Source organism: Nomia melanderi, chromosome 2 (assembly GCF_051020985.1).
Source record: "Nomia melanderi isolate GNS246 chromosome 2, iyNomMela1, whole genome shotgun sequence".
In the NCBI taxonomy this organism is placed as follows: domain Eukaryota; kingdom Metazoa; phylum Arthropoda; class Insecta; order Hymenoptera; family Halictidae; genus Nomia; species Nomia melanderi.
The window spans coordinates 28,063,360-28,085,891 of record NC_135000.1 but is presented as its reverse complement, the minus strand read 5'-3'; the positions used below and the strand labels follow the sequence as shown (position 1 = coordinate 28,085,891).

Here is a 22,532-nt window from a genome sequence, read left to right as displayed (position 1 = left end):
CGAACGAGTTACGATCGAATTCCCACAATCATCACACGAATCATGCATCCATCGAGTTAACGGTTTATCCACCGAATCTCGCGCCGGATTTTCCCGCGAAGTATTGTAATCTTTAAGTTTACATTTCCACATTGAGCAAGTACACGAAGTCTCGTTTGTATATGAACAATTATCGATTTAAGAAAAGATCTTCAGCGAAGTATAAGCTCGACAACGATATCCATTCAATTCGGTCCATTGAGTTCTCCTCTTTGAGCAAGTCAGGTGTTTAAAGTACATCCGCTTTTTTTTTTTTGACTACTTCGTATGGTATCTTGCGTTACATTCATCTTAAAACACGTTAAAACATCGATTTACGGTGCGCGACATCGAGTTCTTTCCGTCAGTCTGTACTCTCCAGTGTTACTTTACACATCGTTAGATCTAGAGACACGCCGGGAACGCTTGGAACGAGAAGTTCATACGCGAAACTGCCTCTCGCGAAACAATTGTACAATAAACGAGTTCAGCTTCGTGGAACCCCGCTCTCGTTCCACGCAGTTTCTTTAATTATCCTAAATTATACGCGTCTGCGATCGAGTACCGTGCTCAGAGTGGCACGGGCTCTTGCATCGAGACATCATCGTTAATTACTGTTCGTTGTACTTCACTCCTGCAAGAGACTACGATTGTATCACAGTCTTTGACGAGGTCACATTCGCCGGCGGAACGTGATACATTCCCGAGCGAATATGATAATACGATAGACAGACTTTTATTCACATAAAGGCGACAGGCTAAACGCGAATTGTGTGTCGGGTGGATGATACGCGGTGGAACATCGCTAAGTGTTCACCTTCGGGCGTAGGAAGTGCGCTCGTGAGGTCAGGGTAAGAAAATATACGTCATTCGAAATGATCGGTAAAAGTGAGAGGGAAGCGTGGGGTTGCGGTGCGAGAATAGTTGAAATGTGTTGGCTACTTGTCTACGGATTCCGATACCGGAAGCGAACTTGATCTGCGAGGGGGACAGACCTAAGTGGCGGACGGATGCCCGTGTAAATATGTACATCGTGAAACACGGAGGTTGCTCGTGTTTCTCTTTGAAATACATGTCCCGAGGCATCCCGCTCATTAAAATACAAATTCATAATGAATCACGACATAAATTCGCTAATGTTGCGTGCCGGCTGCGGATGTTTCTGCGAACGTACATTTCCCTGAAGCTAATTTACAACGCGGCTTCGCTGGAAAGTTATTCCCTTTGTGGGGGGTCTTGTTAGAGTTCGAGTTAAAGAAAACTTTCGTCAACTGTCATTGGAAGTTATTCTATTACACGTAAATTGGATAAAACGTGCAATCCAATTATAAGCGAATCAAGCGAGTGAACTTAGTCGAGATCAACAATATTTACATAGTATCCTTGTTAGTGGTAAGAACACGTTAAGCCACGTCGTTTCAGGTTTGTCTAGAGACAGGCGAATTTGCATAAAACCGTGCGTCGCAATTATGAGTCTATATTTCGCTGCGCGAGAGGCCTCCGATCGTGAAACACTTCCAGCCCTTTCCAGTGTTATCCGATCGCTACTTTCTTAACCGTGGGACACGGGCCAGCACTCGCCGGTCATTTAAATAACACATTTTCATGGCGGCAAGCGGGGAGCGGCGCGGAGGGAGACGCCCTTCGCCGGGACACGTATAGGTACATTTACGATTCATGGTGTATGTCACAGCCATAAATATTAATACTCGAATAATTGCCGATACATAGTACAGTTGTAAGTACAAACGTTCACCGGTGAACGCCGATGTTTGGGTTGAGCGACCCCTTTCCCCTAATCGGCGTGGAAGCGGTCGGTCGCGTTTGGCCGTGTAATTAGATCCGTTCGATCGATAAATCGGTAATGGTCCTAGGCTGGAGGAACACTTCGGATTACGTGCAGCGTACGAGACGCGCCATTTACGGACGCGCCATTTGAGGGAACGGAATATCGGGAAGATCATTAGAATCTCGCTAGGAGAAACAGTGGAGGCGTAGAGGACATCTCAAGGATCTTCGATTGAACGTGTGTATGCGTGTGTGTGTGTGTGTGTACCTTCTCGAGCGACGAATCGTTTACGGTGAACGGAAAATCATGAACTACGGGAGAACAATCGAATCTAACAACGGACGCTAATTAAGAAATTGAATCGTAACGAATCGAGGAACAGAACGTAAACACTACGGTTAACGGAAAGGATCGTTGGTTGCATCCACTAAAAATAATGAAAAAATGGACACTTACCTGACGGAAAACGCGTCCGTGTAAAGTAAAGTAAACGATAGAAGGAGAACGGAAAGTTTATTGAAACGAACGGATGGTAATCGTGAAACAGAAATCGGAAACAGCTTCTCGAGGGACACAAAGTGGATTTCTGCACGGGGCACGCGGTGCTCGTGATAAACTTCCTTGGCCATCGAGAAGGCAAACCGGAATTGCGTTTTAATTGACACTGAGGATTGATTGCCCGCGCAATTTTGACGAGGTTACCGTTCTAGCTGTTAGGACATGGTACTCTACTTAAATGTTAATCGGCGTTCGTGTTACATTCTAAGTTACCTGGCGCACGATCGACGACGCTAATCGACAAACGTTCGAGGACCTCGTCGCGACTTCTGCTGGACGTTGGAGAAGTTCATTCTCTATGCGTTACGTTTACGGTTTACCAGTGATCTCTTCTTTATACTTTCTACACAGACAAGCGTATATTTGATTCGACACCATTACTATAATTATCGTTATCGCTACTCGCTATCCTCGCTGATTAACAATGGGCAGATCGGTCGACGTCGACCACGTGGAAACGACGGATACGCGAACGGCTCGATCGGTTCTCTCTCTCTTTGCTCCTCTTTCTTCGAATAATTTAATTGAGCCGCAGTTTTTTTCAAGGATTCTTTCTCCGACTTAACAAAAATACGTCAGTCGCGATGTTTCTTGTGTGTACGATCCGCGACGCGGATGATGTCGTTAATAAGACGGGCTCGTAAATCAAAATCGCCGGATCTGTTCAACTCGATATGTTAATTAAATGCTCGATAACGGAAATTGCCCGCGGCTCGCATCCATCGTCCGCCCCGTCGATACAGGCGAACGGACGATAAATAACGTTTTGCAACTAATACGGTCTACCTATCGAATGTACACCGAGAGCACATGCAGCCGTATCGATCGATGTGTTTTACTTTTTCTTTTCGCTGAGACTCCAGACTGCGTGCTCGCTCGTTCCGCTCGAGCCCGTCCCGTTTCGCGCGTCCGGGCTAGCGATGGGACGAATTCGTGTCGATTGTGATCCGCGTAGAATCAAGCGTTTCTCAAAATCCTTTGTTTCTCCTTTACTTCGAACGTTCGTCTATCTATTCGAGGCACGGATACTTTTACGTTGCAAACTTTTACGCATTGCAGAGACTCTGCGTTTGATGATAACATACGAAATAATTCTAAACTGAGGTTATCGACTACGGATAACAATAAACTGTTCGGTATAGAATGCACGAAGATGCGATATACAACATGTGTTTCGAAAGGAATTAAATTATTCGAATACCAGCTCCCGTTCTAAGAAACAGTAATTGAAAGTAGAACGACCTAGTTACTAGAATCAGCTCCACGAGTTGAGATAAAACGAGTTCCACGGCAATCGAGTTTGAATTTGTTCAATCGCGATCACCGCTCGGATCAGACCCATCGCTAGCAAACTCTCCGCTCGTCCCGTCACGGGCTCGTTCGCGTACATATGCAACATATGTATGTAGGTACACGGGAGTACAGGTTTTCGCGTGGAACGTGCATGCAAATGGATCGCAACTTATCCAGGGGCGTAACAATGATAATCCCCGGCTACTCGCGGCGGACCGAGACATGTTTATCGCGAGGTCACCGGGACCACTGAATCCACGGTATCGCAGGAGTTTGGAAAAAATTGGGCAGGAACTTTCCACTTCCGACATCTTTATTGACCATCAGACCATTCTCCGCTTCGGGGCCGTAAGGTCGACCCGTGTACTCGTTCTCAGCTGCGTCGATTCATTGGAATTGGAACAGGGGAGCAAGGTCGAGGCGAGCGATCCGCCGGCAAAATTACGCCCCTGCCAGCTGTCCACGCGATCGCAGAGAATGGACACAGACGTATCGACGCGCGGGGCGATACGCGTGCATACTATGCGCTGATAGAGAACCGGCACTCAGGACACGAGGAGTCTTTAGTTGTGCATTCTGTTTATGGTACTGACTGATTACCGTGTAACCGTGTCGATAGCACGTCACCGTTGAAAATGCATTTGAGAATTTGCATCTACTCTAATCAGTTATATCAGCGTCCTCTTTAGACGATTTCTTTCTGTCTACGCGTAACGCAAGCCGCGCAATGCGAGTCGCGATTGGCGTATTCGGGTGTACATGCTCTCTCGTGTAAATACCTCGGACATCGATTCGTTTCCTCTAAACGGACACTCGAGACGACTAGTCGATCACATCTGGACTCGCGAATTGCTTCGTCCGACCGAACGCGCGTCCCGTTTCCCCGGCCGCGAACGTTTCGACGGGAATCGAACGATCCCTCACGGGTCCGCCGATCGAGCAGGACCGATCAATGCGATCAAGCTACGCGGGATTAGATAGGTGGGGTTCGTGTTAAATAAAAATTATACATAATACGATCGTGTCGCTTCGCAGCAGTCTTGGGTGCTCGGCTTCCTCCGTTCCAGTCGACGATCGCGTTGTTACATTTGCTAAAAGGGACGTGCGTCTACGAGGCTGATGCGGAACCGCGATGAAACGGCTGCGGAAACCGTGGAGGGATGGACCTGCCTGAAACGGTGGCGATCTCGGTGATTAATCGCGGCAACGGCAGCAAGAATACTTGTAGTACTTGATCCGGCAGAGGCCATTCTTCACTACGAGGTTGCAATTCGGGTGTTTGTCGTTGCACTGGGCCGTCTCGTAGGCTTCTGAAACCATTCGGCGTTTGTTAGTGCATCGATCGAGGATGTAGAATACGGAGCATAGAATTTTTAGATGTAATCAACCCCTTGCCTCATAATAAGGTGTCAGTCTCGTGGTAAAGATTTCGAATAGAACAAGCATAAATATTACAATACCAGACTCTTCCGAATTCACGTTAAATATTATTCTTCCATTGACAATTGTTACACTTTAGAACAGTAACGTGGACGTGGAATTTATCTAAATTGTCAATGGCAAAACAGGTGTACCGATCATGGTTGAGAAATAAATCATAAGGCAAGGGGTAGAACGTCGGTGCTTACTTTTCGGTGGTTTGCTCGGCGCGGGGGGATCCTTCTTACAAGGATCCGAGTTGCATTGCTGTCTGTCCGCCGGTCTGTCGGCCTCTATGCAATTCGCGGCGGCGACACCCTCGAGGATGCAACGAACCAGTCTGGTCTGCACGCCGGTCCCGCACGTCGCCGAACACTGAAAGCCGTTTTGCAGTATTTACACCAGCGCGGCGCGGCGCACGGGGGGAAAAAAGAATGCCGGGATCCCGACGGGATCGTAAATTTGCGCGCGCGATTTACCTTCGACCAGTCCGAGGTGAACCATTCCGACGGGCACGGGGACGACCTGCACACTTGCTCGTTCGCCGGCCTCGACTCGCTGCAGTTGTTCGCCGGCAACACGACGAACTCGTTGCTCGTCCTCGCGGCGCAAAGGACGTCCCGGTACTGGACACCCACTCCGCACGACACCGAACACTGGAACCACATTCGCGCGACACGCTCATTCCGACAGACCAACCGCTTTCACAGACGCGCGATTCTCATTAATAGACCGCGGATGTTTATGCAGATGCACGCTCACGCGGTTGAGCGACGAGAGTCCTATGTAAAATAGAACTCTTTTCTCATGTAATAATATCAACGGATTAATTTCATATAGAATTACCGTAAGATTTATCATTGAATAAAGATCCTCGGTCTAGGCGTAACGGTTGTTCAGCAGGGGATTAGGAGTACTTAGAACTTACAGATTACAAGAACCGTTCGATTGGTAAAAAGAATGGTTCGATCGACTAGAAACGAGAGACCCAACAACTTTTATGCGACCGAAACAAAGCAGAGATAGAATCTATTTTAGTGATTTTCTACTAACGAATGTCCACGGGCCGGCGAACCACTTGGCGCTATCGCAGCTCGCTTCTCGGCCGAAGCACTGCCGCTCCGTTTCCGGTCTCTCTTTGGGATTGCAAAACAGCTCGCTGCCATCGGCGCACGCCACTTGCCTCGTCTCTACTCCTCTGCCACACTCCGCGGAGCACTGTAACAGCGGCCGAACCGAAGGAATCGTTTAAACCAAGACGCGTCATCGCTTACCTATCGTCGCGCTTACCTTGGACGACCAGTCCGAGTGCAACCAAGGAGCCCGTTGCTCAGCGCCGTTGCGCGGACACGGCGCGGACTCGCAGACCTTCTCGGATTCGGGCTTGGTGAACGACGGACAGGACTTGCCCGAAGTGATGCACGTGACCGTTCGGTTCCGCACTCCCGGCCCGCAAGTCGTCGAGCACTACGATCGCAAAAAGCCGTTGTATCTCGAGGAGCAGCGCATCTTCGGTCGAGCGGAGCCGCTCGAGGACGTTCACACGAGCGGTCTACGACTATTAAACGGCGATGAAAAACAAGATCCACTTACCGGGCCCCATGCGCCGGCGTCCCATCTGGGTGTGTCGTGCTGGGAGTGCATGTGCCTCAATTCCGGGCCGAGCGTGCAGGCTGGTTTCGTACAGGTTTCCACGGTTCTCAGGTCCGGCGGTTGGACGCACGCACCGGCGGCCACTCGCATTGTCAGGTTCGCGTTCAGTTCCTGCACACACTCCAATTTTCGTGTCCTGGTACCGGCGCCGCAGCTGACCGAGCACTCGCTCCACGGTTCCGCCCTCCATCTAAAACCGGCACCGGTGCCAGCCCGTTAATTCAACGGAACGATAATTCGCGGGGCCGCGTCGGGGAATATACCGCTGGGAATTACCTGGCGAGGCAGGGGTGGTCGTTGCAACGCAACGGGGGCGGCTGCTGCGGCTTTCCCACGTTGCGGCACCGTCTCTCGTTCACGATCATCTGGTTCGCCTCGCGAACGCACTTTAAGATCGCGCTTTGGATCCCTGCAGCAGTTACGAGAGCTTTGCTAAGTTCGGCGGATAACGTGGACAATGGATTTGAGAAACTTCGGGGCTCCTTTAGAAAGAAGTTTGTTTGCCAGTCTAGGTTATTGCGAGGGTATTAAGACGTTCAGGCTATTTCGGCTCGGGTTTATGGGGAAACGAAGAGTTCCTCGGGCGCAGTGAGAGAAACTTTTTTCTAAGGATTATACAGTGGCGTTCTACTGGTTCCGACGGAAGTTCCATTGTACCCTTTCACGGTCTTTCAAGCTGCACCTTGTGCGAGCTCGAGGGCCAATTAACGACGAAGGAGAAGAGAGATCCCGAGGAATTAAGTTGACAGTGACATGCCGGGACGACGTTATCTGCGCTCGCCCGTATGAGCTGTCAGTCAAAATGAAGCGGAATCTCGGCAGCTCTCTTCGCGGGGCGGCGGTTGAACAGGGTCGCGTGCAACAATTCAGGCGTCGCGGAGAGAGACGTCCAATGGAAAATAATAACGTGGGACGCGCGCGGATGTGGGGCTTCCTGCTAATAAATTTCGTGAATTGGACGGAACTTCCGTGACGGCGGCGGCGGCCGAATCGAGCCTCGTAATCTCTCACGGCCCTCCAAACTCGGCGATAATGCCGAAACGAACGCTTCCCACGCGCGATACTCGATTACACCCAGACAGACCCCCTAACCATCTGCCTGCTTCTAGGATGAGCGTCAATTGTCTACGCGCTCTTTTTTCCCTAATTGCCCGCTTAATTACCGTGCCCGAAAAATCGGGGTCGCAGCCGGAGCGTGTGGGTCGTGGCGCCGTCGATCGCGAGCGAGTAGAAAATGGGCGTTCCAATGGAATCTAACCTCACCGATGTTCTTTTGCAATTCGGACCTTGATTGTGAGCTGTCGTTCGTTCGTTCGACGGGAGATTCTGCGGAGCGATCTTGGATTCTTTTAGGATTCGAGTAGATTCGAGTTTGAAGGCTTTATCTAAACAACCGATAATATAATCTGAATTTCGTCAAATCGTATTAAGATCTGAGAAATTTTATCAAAGGTCCTTTTTGCTATTGGTTCTTCGAAAATGAAGGTTCAAGTTCGCGAGATCCTTTGAGGATTGACGTCTCGAGCTATCAGAATCCGCCATCGTTCCGTCGGTTTCTCCCGATTCACCGATCCGCTATCGCCATCGCCGATCGCGGGGCACTTTCCTCCGAAGATGAAGACATTCGAAAAAAAGTGAGCGCGCGTCGATGATCGCGAAGAATGCCTCGAAGCGAGCGTAAAAGCCGTCGCTGCGGGGATCAGGAGGTGCTACTTCGCGAAGAATAGGCGTGCCCCGTACCTCCGCCGCATTCCTTGGAACAAGGGGTCAGCCCAAACACCTTCCAAGCGAACTTCAATCGCTTCTTCTTTTTGGCCTTCGACTTTGGTTGATCGCCGGCCATCACGGTGGTCGGCTGACGCTTCATCTCTTCCTTCCGTGGTTTGTCGCGCGGCCGCGGTCGGCTCTGCTCGTGATTTGTCGTTGATAAATCGACTCTCTGATTGGATCTGGAAAAGCGAGGTATCTGTACGAAGACGAATCGCGCGGGTCCCATTCTGTACGGTATTTGATTATTTTTCTGTATTTTCTATCTCTGTTCGTTTTCTCTGTTCATTGTTATTCTGTTATTTTATTTTTTATTTTTTTGTATCGTGCAACGGGACAAGCACAGTCTCGCGCAGTCCGGCTCGACAGTATTTAATCTCCGCGGGGGGAAGAGGCAAGCTGCATATGCTGTTCTGTGGTATATTTACATTCTGGTCGCGGGTACCGTCGAAACGACGCTAGCATCCGAATCAGGTATTTCGTTGCCACGATCGATCGATCCTGCAACAAAGATGGAGAAAGCAACAAATCACTCGCCGGTTGTTCGCGCGTTTCCCATTTACATGTGAGTCATGGCGCGCGCGGCCATAAACCGCTGTTGCGCAAGGAACCGCGCGCGGATATAACCGTAGACAATCGTCAGCCGGCGTGAAAAATGCATTCGATTAAGCGGCGGCCTGCCGCGCGCCGGCGAAAATGGTTACCTGTCGCGATGAGGGGCGGCGCTATCAGCGGCCTCCCGTTCGGCGTCTCCTTTAACGGCAACATGTACTTGTAAAGCACTCCGGGGTTCATTTCCTGCGCCAGGATCTGGGGGAACAAATTCGAAAAGATACAATACCATTCGGCCACGATGTATATGACGTTGCTGGAAACGGACAATGGGAGATCCCGGAGTCGTGGGGGTATCGACACGACTCTCGACGTTGCGAGAAATGAAAAAAGAAACGCGCCGGGGAATGAAAGAATGAACGGGAGAAAGAAAAGGACAATTAACGCGTTGACTGCCACGAGGTTCTTCGGCGTTTCGTGCATCGCTTATTCTTTCGTAGCGAGGATGCGTAGACGAAATTATTACTCGTTTAACATCATGATTCTGACGTTATACTATTATCTACAGTTACGTTATTAAATGTTATCAATCGACGACATCGCAATTGTTCTCGAGCGATTCGAAGCATCGGTGATGGATGCCAGTGGCAGTCAACGTTTTAAAGAAGGGAAGAAAAAATACCAGCGGTTCACATATGTCCCGAAAGAGAGATATCAGAGGTTTCTTTACGAGCGTACCTCTAACTGCAAAGAATCGTTCAGCGGCCCGGTTGCCAAGATGCACTCCACGCGGCTTCTGTCACCCCTCTGGTATGTTAATGTCGTGCCAGCCGCTTTATAAGTGCCGCTCGGACTGTAAGCCAACGGCCCATTCAGGATGTAACTACCGTTGCTGTCTCTCAACGCTAAACAGATCGGATCGATCGTTAGAAGAAAACGTGACCGTGCCGTGAGCGCGACACGCGCGCCGCACACCACACTCCTATCTCTCTCATCTCTCTCTCTCTCTCTCGCTCTCTTTTTCTCTCTCTCTATCATTCTATCTCTCTCGCGATCGCCTACCCAAGAAATTGCTACTGAACCGAAGTTCGGAGATGTTGAGAGACATGGCTCCCTTCGGTATGGTGGTCACGGGTTGATGACCCCTGGGCAGGATTGGTTCCATAAAAATACCCTCGTACAGCCGACAACCTTTACCCTGACCACCGCAGACACCACAAGCGTCCGTCGTCACTCCGGACCCTACCACACCGTCGCAGCCTACAGGCTTGAACAAAGGAAAAAAAACCGTTTTTAAATGACGCACGCATTCGAGGTTACAGCTGTCTCGTTTATTCAAATTATCGAGACGGGGTATCGACGCTGATCGACGATTCATTGGAAGCCTTTAAAAATTCAGCATCGTGGGCTCTAAGTCAGCGAATAGGTTTCTCATACTCTTTCTTCCTCGCTGAACGGATGCGAAACTGTCTCCACCAGTTCTTGGAGTTGCTCTAATATCTGTCGTTCTAAAAAGAATTTTCCAGTAAAGATTCTTTAGCATTCTATCGATTTCAAACTAGCTTCAACTCTAGCCGACAGACAGCTCATGCTGCGGCCCAGTCCGCGAAGCCGGTCCCAAGAAGTAGTGGGGCAAGCCGCAGCTAAAGCCGGGCAAAAATGGCGGATGGTTAAGCGGGGACTGGCGCGGACAAAAGGAAGGATCAGCGCAAAAAGAGGGAAGAGATCCGGGGAACAAAAGGGAATGGCCAGCCGTGTGGCGACCGGGCGAGGTGTAATTAAAAACACGTGAAACGGCGGGAACTGGCGTGCGGGAAAGGGAAAAAAGAGCATCGCGGGCGAGCAGCGTCGATCGTATCGGGGTTGAATCGTGATCAATTTCCGGCGGGGTGTTTCGTTGATCGTACCTTGCATTGTCCGGCGACACAGAGCCACCGGTCGGTGCGCTCCATAGAAATTCCCGCATTATGTCCACGAAGATTCGGAGCGTCGCAGGGTGTGCCGTCCATTACTGCCGGTTCAAGCGTTGCGTAAAAACGCTCGCCGACGGCACGGCAATTGAGCGCGCAAGAGTTCGGCGCTGGACAACAGTAATTACGGTTAAGAACGCGCAGCGGTCATTTTCGGGGGACAAGTAACATTCACGGGAACAGTTAGACCGAACGCACACGAGCAATTCGGGGGAAATGTCGAGTCAGTTGTCGTTTTGGAGTACGGGAGAAATAAAGTTCTATCTCATGGAAACAAGGACAAGAAGACGTTTGTATTATTCCAAAATAACACGTCGCTCGTGTGCGCATAGCCTCGGTCCGAGCAAACCTACGTCTACCGAAGTAGAACTCGCGCGGCAATCTTCGAACTTCGTTGACGTACGCGTTGGGAATCGAGTTTCCGAGTTCGAAGTGATATTGTTTGTTAGCTCCGCGTTTATGGAATCAGGGATCGCCGATGCTGAAGTCGTTCGGTCACTCTGAATGAACTCCGGCATAATTGCGAGGAGCGAGGCGTTTTCGTGGCGAACCGCGGTAATTACAACGTCACGTTTAAACGTCAGGCCGTCGACGGAACACTGGGAGCTCGGGGAACTCTCAGAGTGGCTTTAACTCACCGTCCAGGAACGGAACCCAATCGTAGCTCTCGCCCTTGTAGTTTCTTCCGTTGTACTTGGCACATTGTTCCGCCCGCAAATCCTCCGGGAAGTTCGGGCATTTCTGTCACCAGTAACGGCTTAATTAAACTCTCGGTTATTACGACGGAAAGTCGTTACGCCCGCGCTAACCCGCCACGGACCTGCACCGCGATAGTCGATCGCGACGCGTTTTTCCCGCGGAACGTTACGAGTCCACGCTGCCGAACTTTCGACGGCTACGAGCGCTCGGCTGCGGGACACGGCGCGGAGGATCGTTATCCTCGTAATTTCCGAGTGGAAGATTAATTACGGATCGGCGAATCCGTGAATAGGCTCCGCGCGTTGGTAAACCGACGAGATCTTTTTAATGTAAATTGAAACGCAGCTTTTAATACCGCTTTTTCTGTCCTTTCTTTCGCCTTCGCATTCATCAACTTTAGGTTTCCCCTTTTTTCGAATCAGATTTTAAAACAACCCCCGACGGTGCGTTGCGCTTTCACAATGTTACGGAGACTATGTTGAAATGTTTAATTGAAGGGGTTACTTTTGAATAGGGCTAGCGACACGAGTGCGTTTAGAGATAAATTGTATTTAATTTTTGAAGCGAATGAATCCCGATTACTGCAAACGTTCGCTCATAAAAGAATAGTCCGCGGATTCTGGAACGCGACAGCGTATCCAACGCCCATTGGAGAAGCGTGGATTTTCAATTCTGTCCCTGTTCGGAACGATTCGATCACGTTCGAGAGCGTTTGATTCCACTGCGCCCGGTTCAAAGGAATTCGATCAGTTTTCGCAAAGAGCGAGCGGCTGCGATTCGAAACGTTTCGAGAACAATCCGGAAGCGTAGCGTCCGCGGGTCGGGCGGATACCGCGACGGCGCCTTCGAGTCTAAGAAGAGAAGATTTAATTGCCAGCGGCGGGAACCTTCGGCAAAAGGGCAGAGCTTGTCGCGAGCGAGTCTACGGCTCCGCAGGTGATCATTCTTATGAATTTTAAACACTCGTCTAACAGCCGTCACCCGGATCCTTAATTGGCCTGCGCGACGATTTGTTCGCGTCACGATTTCTGACGACTCCGATGGAAAGAATCACCTCGTTAATCGGTGGAACGTGTCCCACGCCGTTTAGCTGAAGCAATCGTAACGTTTGTACTCGAGTTTGCCGGATCAACGCTAGCTCTAAGTTATCGCGAGACACGGAATCCTTTCTACTGTTGCCCACGGAATTTCCGTAGTAGCACGGAAGACTCAAACGACAAGATCGGGAGCGCTCGTTCGTTGTTGAATATTCAAGGGACAAGCTCGAGCATCGTGTTCGTCGGGCCGTTCGGCGCGTAGCGGCACGCCCGCTAATTATCTTCTGCGACGATTCGAACAAAGTCCGCGAGCCGTCACTAACGAAGTACAAACGTTAATCTATCACGCTGCCCGGACAGGAAACGAACGCGTAAACATCAAGCCGGGCCTCGCGTGTCCCGTTGATTTACCTGCGTGTTGCACGTGTGGTACCGCTTGTACGTGCCGATGCAAATAGGCCGCGAGGTGCTCGTCCGGTTCCCCGAGATGACGCTCCTCTTCCTCAGCAGCCTCCTGAAACAAATCGTTCGCGTTAGCGCCGACCATTCCGAGATCGATCCATTCCGGATCACCTGTTCCCCTTTCTGTGTTTGGTAACGAACACATAAGCGGAAGCCTGATTTTCTCCGGCAACGATCGAAGCAGTATTGAATCAACGTACACATTCTTGACTGCCATAGACGCATGAGTATCTGCGGATAGTAGAAAATAACGTTTCACCGATTACTCTCGCAATTTATTCAATGGACACAAGTTGCTTTCGAAATCCGCGACGAGCACCCGCGGTAAAGTGCATTGTCAACAGCGAGTTGACGCGGCAGCTACAAGATTAGATACGGAAGAGCAAATACACGACGTAAAGGTTAAAACACCTTGTCGCCGGCAGGCTAGACAAGCGGCGCGTTCAGTAGTCCGTCCCGGAATCGATCAGGCGAGCGAAGACATCGGCGAGCGTCGCTACTGAGACTATTCGATTTGTCCGAGAGGCCCGTGCACGAGCGAGCGTCTCTCGCGGGACACGCGGGAAAGACTATACGCATCGGTTGTCGTTGGCGGAGCGAAAGGCGCGTAGACGGCGCGCGTTTATTATACTCGAAGGACCAAGACGGAGGGGAAAAAAGAAATAATAAACGCTGGTAACGGTACAGGGGTCTCAATCTATTTTATCGTCGACACGGCCGCTCCTGGCCCACCGATAAATCCTGCGTGGAGCCACCGTAACCGCGCAGGTAGCGTTACAAAGGTGTAAATGTCAGCGACGATAACACGTTTCGGGGCCGGCCGAGTAAGCGTCCGCGTCTTCGGCACGCCAGCGTGTAATCTTCCGCTGCTACCGATCCGCAATTTGCTCTCCCGATACACGTCAGGCTGGCAGGTGGTACGAACGGCTCTGAGAATCACGGGACGCGAGGGACCGATCGAGTGATGCATGTAACCTTCGCCTCTCTCGTCTGTGCCGACCACCGACAAGTTAAAAGCGCACAGAACCACGGGAAACCGTCTACGCGCAATGCTCGGTTGCGTAGTTGTAACAGTGATGCCTGGCTGTTCACGGATTCTGGTTATTGGTCCAGTCGCGTAACAAAGAACGCGAGCGAAATCAAAGATGATAAAGAGATATGACGATCCATTTGGACGTGAATGTTCTTGACGTTGTCGCTTTCCGTTTCATTCGCGTTCTTCGTTCAATAACGAGACCGGAGCATTGCGAGCGAACGAATAGGCGGCCAAGACGTGAGAGATCTGCGGTACGCGATGTTGGGTTTCGCGAATTGCTGTCTGCTTCTGGTCGCAGCTCGTGTAGGTGTTACTAGGATCGGTTGGCTCGTTCGTGGAAATAGCCAACGGTGGCCTTTGATCACGAAGAACGTTAACGGTACAGCGGTGCCTGTGATTATTAACGGAATCTATGCTAAATTACTCGGTTTTGCTCGTCCAGCAACGATTTAAGGGTATTACTCCGATGGTTCTTGAAGTCTTCATAACTTCCGAGATGCGGAAGATTAAATGAGATTTAATGTCTGAGCTGTAGTTGGCTTAGACATATAGATGATTTGAATGGTATTCAGTAGTATTCGAAAACTATCGATTCAAAGGCTGTGGTATTGTGAAACTTCGCGTTTCGATTAGATTTCACGAAGTCAAACGATAAAGACGTTACTATAATAGAGTGCTCAATTAGCGGTTTCAATAGGCCTACAAGAGGCTAAAAAATCCCATTAACATTTATTACCGATTCAACTACCTGCATCCAATTCTAGAAACTCCTGAACTTTGCAACGTATTTACGAACAAGGTGTACGTCTACATGTACAAACGTGTATACAAATATCTCGTTCAGGGTACTTAATATTATAATAGGATCAGACACACGAGGAGGATCCGGTATCAACTGTATGAGATAGGCTAACGGAAACTTTAAAGAAATAACTCCCTTCTTTCTACCGCTTTATGACACTTAATTGCAAAAGCCAGTTAATAATTGCCCATTACATCTTACAAAAGAAACTTTATCGTTCTACTTACTGATAGGGCACGCATTCGCGGGACTGCGATTGGATGCCGGTGCCACAGGTCCTGGAACAGTCGCTCCAAGGTGTCCATGGTCCCCAGGTTCCCCTGACGCGATTATCCCGACCAAGACCGAACTGGGACTTCTCCCGCAGCATATGGTACACCTGAAAATCAATAGCGACAACATGTCCAGCCACCAATAACCACGTAAGTAATCTTTCTTCGACAGAAATCAGCGTCGAGCGTAATCGAAGCAAAGCAATTCACGCGAACCGTTTCGCGTTACGCGTTGAAGGCTTCAGCTCAAACGTTCATTACGCATCGTTATTCATTGTCTCGGACTCCGGAAGAGCGGAAGGGCGAATTCGAGACATTACGTAATCACGCACGCCTGGCCCATAATTAACTTCATTAGGCGTTCCTTTGGCTCGCCGGATTAATCAATCAGGAGGCGGCGAACGAAATTGCGCCCGCTGACGATAATCAAATGCCCGATCCTCGTACCGGTAATCCGGTCGCGTTAATTACACGATAGACAGGGGCACAGGCAGAGGGGGAGAGAGAGACGCACGCATTACCTGCTGATACATCTCCGGATACAAACTGTTTGTTTCACAATTAATATCGAGTACTTCCGCGATATCGGAGCTCTAATTAGATCACTCGCGACGCGATATTGCGACGTGTCAATCGTTCCCGTAATTAATTGAAAGATGATTCCGTGCACAGTATCAAGCAGCGCGCGACTAATTTTATCGATCACGATTAATTACGCCCGGAAAATCGTATCGCGAGGCCTCTCGTGTTTGAAATTGAAATACTCCTTGCGGCGGGCGCGCTGAAAACGCGAGATGCTGAAGAGATTAAAAGAGGTAAAACGCGGAAGGTCAACGTGCCGCAGTTAACGACGGAAAGGAAACATCGCGCTTCTGCCGACGTGTTCCCGGGTCCTGAGGTATCTGGAGCTGTCGCGATTGGCTCCGGAGCGGTGCGAGCTCCGTTGAATTCGAAATTCGAGCGGCTCCCGGGGAGCCGTTAACTCGCGGAAACACTGTGTAATGCTTCCGTAATGCCAGGCATTAGCCCCGGCACGTTAATCGCGCGCGAACCCTTTCCCCTCGCAGTGTACACACCGCGAAAACACTTTGCGAAGGGGATACGGACCGTCGCTCGTCAGACCCGCGCTACATGGCTGAATAATGGAGCCGCGTTTCAGGATTCTTCTTTCCCCGTCCCTGCGCTCTTAATCTTACGGCTGCGAGAGCTGCCCGGGGAATTCCGCTCGGTGAAAAGGTTTTTTCAGTGGGAAATTTCAACGGTACTCGAACGTTCGTTGATTCCGAAAAACCGGGAGAAATCTTTCTCTCGTTACCGGAGGAAATATGAGTTTCTTTGAAGATATAACGTTGACGTACGAAGTAGATACTCGTATTTATGTTCTAGGAAAATGCTAGCAGACATTTCAGGACACCGAGGGGCCGTTGTTTTATTTCATTTATACTATTATTTATTGCGGACAGAAGCACAGTCGAACAATGCGATATCGAGCCCGTTAAAATCGCGAATGCCTCGTTAGAAAGCCGCAGCGATTGTTATCGAAGCTTACAATTAACGAGAACAACCGTTCAAAAGCGAGTTCCGATCGATAGCCGCTGTTATCTCGATTGGGTTCAACAGGTTGCCGCGAAATCATCGATGACCCGATACTCGTCGACGGGTTTCGCGAGCAGAACCGGTCGCGAAACGTCCTCCGCGGCGCCCGGAAGATTGAGAGATCGTTCGTGAACAATTAGACACGCGCGGTTCGTTAAGATGCTAATACACGGATAAAGGGACACGTTATACGCGGCCATCAACGAGGAACACGCCGCGTTTTCACGAGCCGGGACACGCTGGTAGGCGAGCCCGGCCCCGCGATATCGCAATATTTCTCAAAACAAACGATCCATTTAAACGCGCTAGAAGCGCGGTTCGCCGGGCGAGCTCGCAGCACGCTCGAATGTTTGCGCGCCGCGTTGATCGCCTACGACTCCGTCCTTGGTCGCGCAGCCTGCATCCTCGGATGTAATTTAGGAAGCTCCAACAGTGTCAATTAATTATCCACCGCGTGCCACCCAAGAATAACGTCCACGTAATTGCTTATTAATTCCTGTAAGTGGATTAAATTAATATGCACCGGGTCCCCGTCCCGGGCCGTACGTTCGAGGCAAAATATCTTAATGGACACGATAGCTACGATAACGTTATTACGGCCGTAAGTTAACCGGCAAGGAGTTACGTATCAGATTACCCTGAAAATCCGACGAGCTACCAGGCTTAATGAACATATCCCCGTCCGGAAAGCCGATACTTTTCGCGTATCGATGTCGAGGCCGGAGGGCCACGACTCTTCACGTTTTCAAACTGTCGGCGAAGTTTTCTTTCGGATCAGGAACGCGGGACCGCCCTGTCCATTCGACGTAGCACTCGGGGCTTGTGTAAACAGGGATCGACGAAAAGTGTGGCGGGATTTAGAAAGAAAAACACGCGCGCTTTTTATGGCCGACAGATGTTGACAGAAGCGACAGTCTTCTTAGCTGCGACATCTCATTAAATCCGACGAGTCCCCTTCGTGATATTTATAAGAAAGATACAACGAATAGCAATCACGACGTGTATGAAAACGAACTAGACAATCTTCTTGAAATCAGGGTCTTCATAAACATCCGATTCCAGTAGCGAACGCGTTAATGCGGCTCGTCCATTCGAACGATCGGATAGAGCTACGATCACTTCGGAGAAACAAGATTCAGATCAAAGAGGAGAACGAAGAAGGGGGGAGAAGATATCGGCGGAAGATAACACGGTGGGATCTATAGAATCAACGGCAATGGAATACGAGACTAATGCTCGGAGGAAAGCGGAATTAGCTCGGAAGATCGTGTGACCGATGTTATCTGAAACAGCCACGACGGAAACTCACCTCGATGGGATACTTGTCGGGCACGTGGGTACTGGATACGGTGGCCGCGGTGAGCATTGTCAAAGCTAGAATCGATCTGAAACAGAGATAGCAGAGAGATGCCTTAATTAATCCGACGTAAATGGAATGCAATTTATTATCATCGTTGTCAATCTGCGGCCGGTTTTCGCGACCGTCCGGCCGACCGTTGAACCGAGCCAATTATCCCGTTATCGCGGCAAATATCTGTCTTTCGGCGCGGAGCGGGGATAGACATTTCAAGAATGCGATAATCTTCCACGGATGAGTAACGACGCGGGCGTAGCGATCGGTTACAGGCCCGTTGCACCGGATAATTTTCGTCCGCCGGCTCCCCGGTATCGATTAATGGATCCCAGAGATAGCGCGGACCTTTGGAATATTCTCGGAAACGAGATCAAGGGCCTGGAACGTCGTGTGTTGTCGTTGGAACTCCGCGGACGGCCGCGCAGTGTAAACTTTAAACGAGACGAATAGCCGAGCATGTGTTCTCGATCAACCTGTCCCCGGATAATCGGATAATCGCCGCCATAGATTTCGCGAGTTCTCGATTTTCCACGACGCGGATCGCGTGCACGCATGTTCTAGGTGCGGCGAGCCGCGGCAGGCGCCAGCCCGTTTCGCCACGGCGATTATTAAAACTGCACCGGGGATGCGTCTGTGTTGGCATAGAGGAGAAGAGATAAGGGATCGGGGAGACAGCGAGAGACAGAGAGAAAGAGGGATAGACAGGATGGCCGGGGGGAGCTGGCTATGACGTTGGCTCAAGTAAACTGTGCCACTAAGCACTAATAACGTTTCACTTGTTGCGTTTTCTCGGAAAGCTTAATTAATCATTACGTCCCTCGACGGAGGCGGGTACACAGGAAAAAGGGGGGGAGAGACTGAGAGAGAGAGAGAGAGAGAGAGAGAGTGAGAGATGGAAGAATCGTAGCGGCGAAGGGGAGACGGACCGCCCGCTGCCACTGAAGTAGTCGCGTACTTGCGTGCGTGGAACCCACACACCGAACACGTGTAAACACACGTTCGGGCGAAATCAGAAAAAGCCTCGTCTTCGCTTTCCACGCGATGAGTCCGCGAGAGGCGGTAAAGCTGCGTGCATAGAGGCGAACACGAGACAGGAACGAGATAACGTTGCTCCGACACCATGCTTTGATGGAATATGTACGATTAATAAGGGCTTAGGATCTTGGGGAATCGTTGAGGCAGACCGGTTGTAACTTGTCGATAGATCATTCGGGTTAAGCGGAATACTGCGGCGGAGGTAACCGAGACGGGACGGATGGAAAGTACATATATATTTTTCATGGTTTATGAAGACACTTAGGAAATTTTAGGTCTTTGAAGGTATTTGTGTGGTCCTCGGAATTTTCTGGTGTAGATTATATAATAGTAAACTGTAATTAAGAAATTGTAATTTATTGTGATGAGGGAAACGGTGAAATTTCTGAAAAAAATACGAGGAATATTATAATACAAAATTGAAGCTAATTAAAATAAATATCACAATCTAGAGGCAAAATTGTTTGAAAAAAGGAAGCAATTGCAAGGAATCAGAACATCCGAGTTTACAGATTACGATAATTTACTAATCAAGAAAATTAGTGAAAATCATCGGAGCAAACATATAAAATAATATAATAACGAAAAGATGATGATTTAAGGAAAAACTTCGGAAGAGAAAATATGATAGAATAGTGAATAAAAGCAAGAGAATTTTCACTATAATTTATCTACTGTTATTACTGCGATTCCGAGCATATTGTCTCCCTGATACGACGATCAATTACATCAGAAGTAAATAGGCGGATCATACTCCATTAGATGCGATTATCGTGAATTACAGCTGTATACTTTGTTATTTATTGGCGACATAAGCGTTAGACTGCGTGCCTCGGTATGCACAGCGCCTAAGAAAGGGACGACGGTCTCCTCGGTGCACGCAAGCGGCGCGATGAAGCATTGCACTTGCTGCAACTGCGCCGGCGAGCCGCTCGAGAGCAATCGTGTCCAGCCTGAACGGGCAAACACGTGTTCCCCGCCATTCTTTGCGGCGCTAGAAAGACCGCGGGATCGCCGTAAAATCGTGTTCGGCCGTTCTGATTCCAGTTAACCTCTCTCCTCTCATCTCATTTTCGCAGTGGTGTAACGATCCCTGCTCTCTTCGTTCCAAGAACGGGCTCTCTTATCTCCAATGCCACTTGTTAAGTAGCCATACACCACTTATCTCTCCCACAGTATTTCGAAGCTCATCAATGCCCGATACTCTCGATTCCTTATTAATAAACGAACGCCCCATTCAATCGCTCATCCCTCTAAAAATACCCGACAACAGAAAATCTCTGTTGCAACTTCCGCGTTCAGGAGGAGTCGCCAACGGCAACAGTCTCTCGCCCTGCAATTACTCAAATCGAATGACGAGGGCAATTTTCATTCTTCCATCGCGGCAAAAACTTCCGGCTATATCTGGCCTCGTTCGTGGAAGTCGTTGAGCCTCTTTGACTCCCTGTGGCAGCCACGGCTGTCGTCTATTCCGCTCGCCCTCGACGATTCTAGCCGATAAATAGCGCGGCCGAGACACGCGTACGCTTCTTACCGATCGGTTTTTAGCATTCCCGCGCCATTCAAGACAAGACCGACATTGTTTATCGGCGGCATGTGACGCGCACCGCGCTGCCCGCCGATATCGGAGTCGTAACGGGTCGAAGATACGACCCTCTCGCCGCGAATATCGGTTCGCTATGCGCTCGACGAGGAAAAACGTCCCGTATCGCTTGTGCCAGCGTGCGAAACGCCGCTGTCGCGCTCGCTGTCCCGTTCCGATCGACGCTCTTCTCCGTCGGTGGCGACTGGGAACGAAACGGTCCGTAGTGCCGGATAGCCAGACATTTCCCGGGATTTCGCGAATCCTCGCGACTCATCGGACAATGTTAATTAGAGCGGGTGCAACGATCCGATAATGATACCCGGGAGACTACGATGGCGCACGATTAGCGTGCTCGCTTCTCTGACAGATATTTCATCTCCGCGAGTTAGGGTCAGTGAACACGGGGCCGGAGTAGGAGTAACACAAGCGCCAGATTCATGGGAGCGGTGCTACATGGAAATCCCGCGGGGAGCGTAATGCCAGCGGGACAGATATTATCGGCGAATCCGTCGCGCGGATCTTCCAATTCCGACGCGATAATATTCGAATACAAATTTCCGCGGAAACGGCTTAATATATTAATCCCCCATCGCCGGGTCACCGGTGACGCATGATGCTGACTCTGTTTTATGCCACGCACAGAATGCACAGTTCGAGTGATCTTGACGGGGCTTGCGAAAGCGCGTTGGACGCTGCGTTTGCGTCAGCGAAGATGATAAATATAAAATAGCATGCATATTGGCAACGGATTCGCGATGTCATCGTGGAGTGGCAAAACTAAACCCGGAAGTGGAACCGTGTCCACCTTTTTCCAAATAATTCCTTATCATCCATACTATTCGAAAGAGCCAATCAGGAAAGCAACATTCTCGAAAATTCCGTCGCAGGAGAAACTTCGCTACGGATCACAGCCGACCCACATTCCTCGCGCGCTCTCAGCTTCCGCAAGTCACGTCTCGAATCAGTATATCTCTCTACACTCTACTTTCTATCGGAGAGAAAAAAAGAAACAAATTCCCGGAGGAGAGAGAGAGAGAGAGAGAGAGAGAGAAAAAAAACAGGGTGTAAGATCGAATCGCGGGGGAATCAAGGAAGAAAGCCGGCCGCCTCGCGTGCCGGTCATCGCGACAATTAAAGCCCCCTTCCGTAACTTTCCAATCTCCGGCGGAATTCGCCGGGTCCGTCGCCCCGTCGTTTCTGCGGGCGAAAAAGCGGATAAGAATGCAACTGGCCGGCCGGCCTCGTCGCGGGAGGCCTGCGAAATCATTTTAACCACGGTGGTCCGGGTACGGACGGGGATTTTCGTCGGCAGCAGGGGGACCCCCGATACGTACGCGCCGGACACAAAAAGGAATGACCGTGAAATATGATGCACGATACACGTATACGGGGCATTGTCTCGGGGATCCGCCGCGTTAACCGAGGAGGGCGAGGAGCGGAGAAAAAGAGGAGGCGTGGAGAGGGGACAGGAGGAAAGTCGCTCTCGGACAATGGGGGCGTGAGTCTCGTATGGCTCCCTCTAATGATACCGGAGCACCTCGATCGAAGCATATAAATGCGAGCGTGCGTGAGAAGCTGCGAACATTCCTGTTTATGCGTGCATTACCACGCACTTAACCGCTCCGCTCCCCTTTT

General features: G+C 50.1%; 1 protein-coding gene across 4 annotated transcripts in view; it reads right to left on the bottom strand.

Annotated features, from left to right (window-relative positions):
* Positions 1 to 2,303: 2,303 nt before the first annotated feature.
* The window catches only part of LOC116433328 (thrombospondin type-1 domain-containing protein 4), a 54,768-nt gene continuing 34,539 nt past the window's right edge, over positions 2,304 to 22,532 (bottom strand). For 3 of the 4 annotated variants that reach the window (XM_031991303.2, XM_031991304.2, XM_031991306.2), the window contains 17 exons: positions 18,233 to 18,308; positions 15,283 to 15,434; positions 13,167 to 13,269; positions 11,658 to 11,760; positions 10,957 to 11,129; positions 10,112 to 10,316; positions 9,788 to 9,954; positions 9,202 to 9,307; positions 8,926 to 8,998; positions 8,471 to 8,679; positions 7,007 to 7,139; positions 6,671 to 6,920; positions 6,368 to 6,544; positions 6,131 to 6,295; positions 5,557 to 5,733; positions 5,287 to 5,452; positions 2,304 to 4,968 (listed from right to left, as the gene is read on the bottom strand). In XM_031991303.2, the coding sequence (XP_031847163.1) occupies positions 4,853 to 4,968; positions 5,287 to 5,452; positions 5,557 to 5,733; positions 6,131 to 6,295; positions 6,368 to 6,544; positions 6,671 to 6,920; positions 7,007 to 7,139; positions 8,471 to 8,679; positions 8,926 to 8,998; positions 9,202 to 9,307; positions 9,788 to 9,954; positions 10,112 to 10,316; positions 10,957 to 11,129; positions 11,658 to 11,760; positions 13,167 to 13,269; positions 15,283 to 15,434; positions 18,233 to 18,308 (2,551 nt within the window). In that variant the 3' untranslated portion in view covers positions 2,304 to 4,852. The remainder of the gene's footprint in view (positions 4,969 to 5,286; positions 5,453 to 5,556; positions 5,734 to 6,130; positions 6,296 to 6,367; positions 6,545 to 6,670; positions 6,921 to 7,006; positions 7,140 to 8,470; positions 8,680 to 8,925; positions 8,999 to 9,201; positions 9,308 to 9,787; positions 9,955 to 10,111; positions 10,317 to 10,956; positions 11,130 to 11,657; positions 11,761 to 13,166; positions 13,270 to 15,282; positions 15,435 to 18,232; positions 18,309 to 22,532) is intronic. The other variant, XM_031991305.2, reaches the window with a different exon arrangement.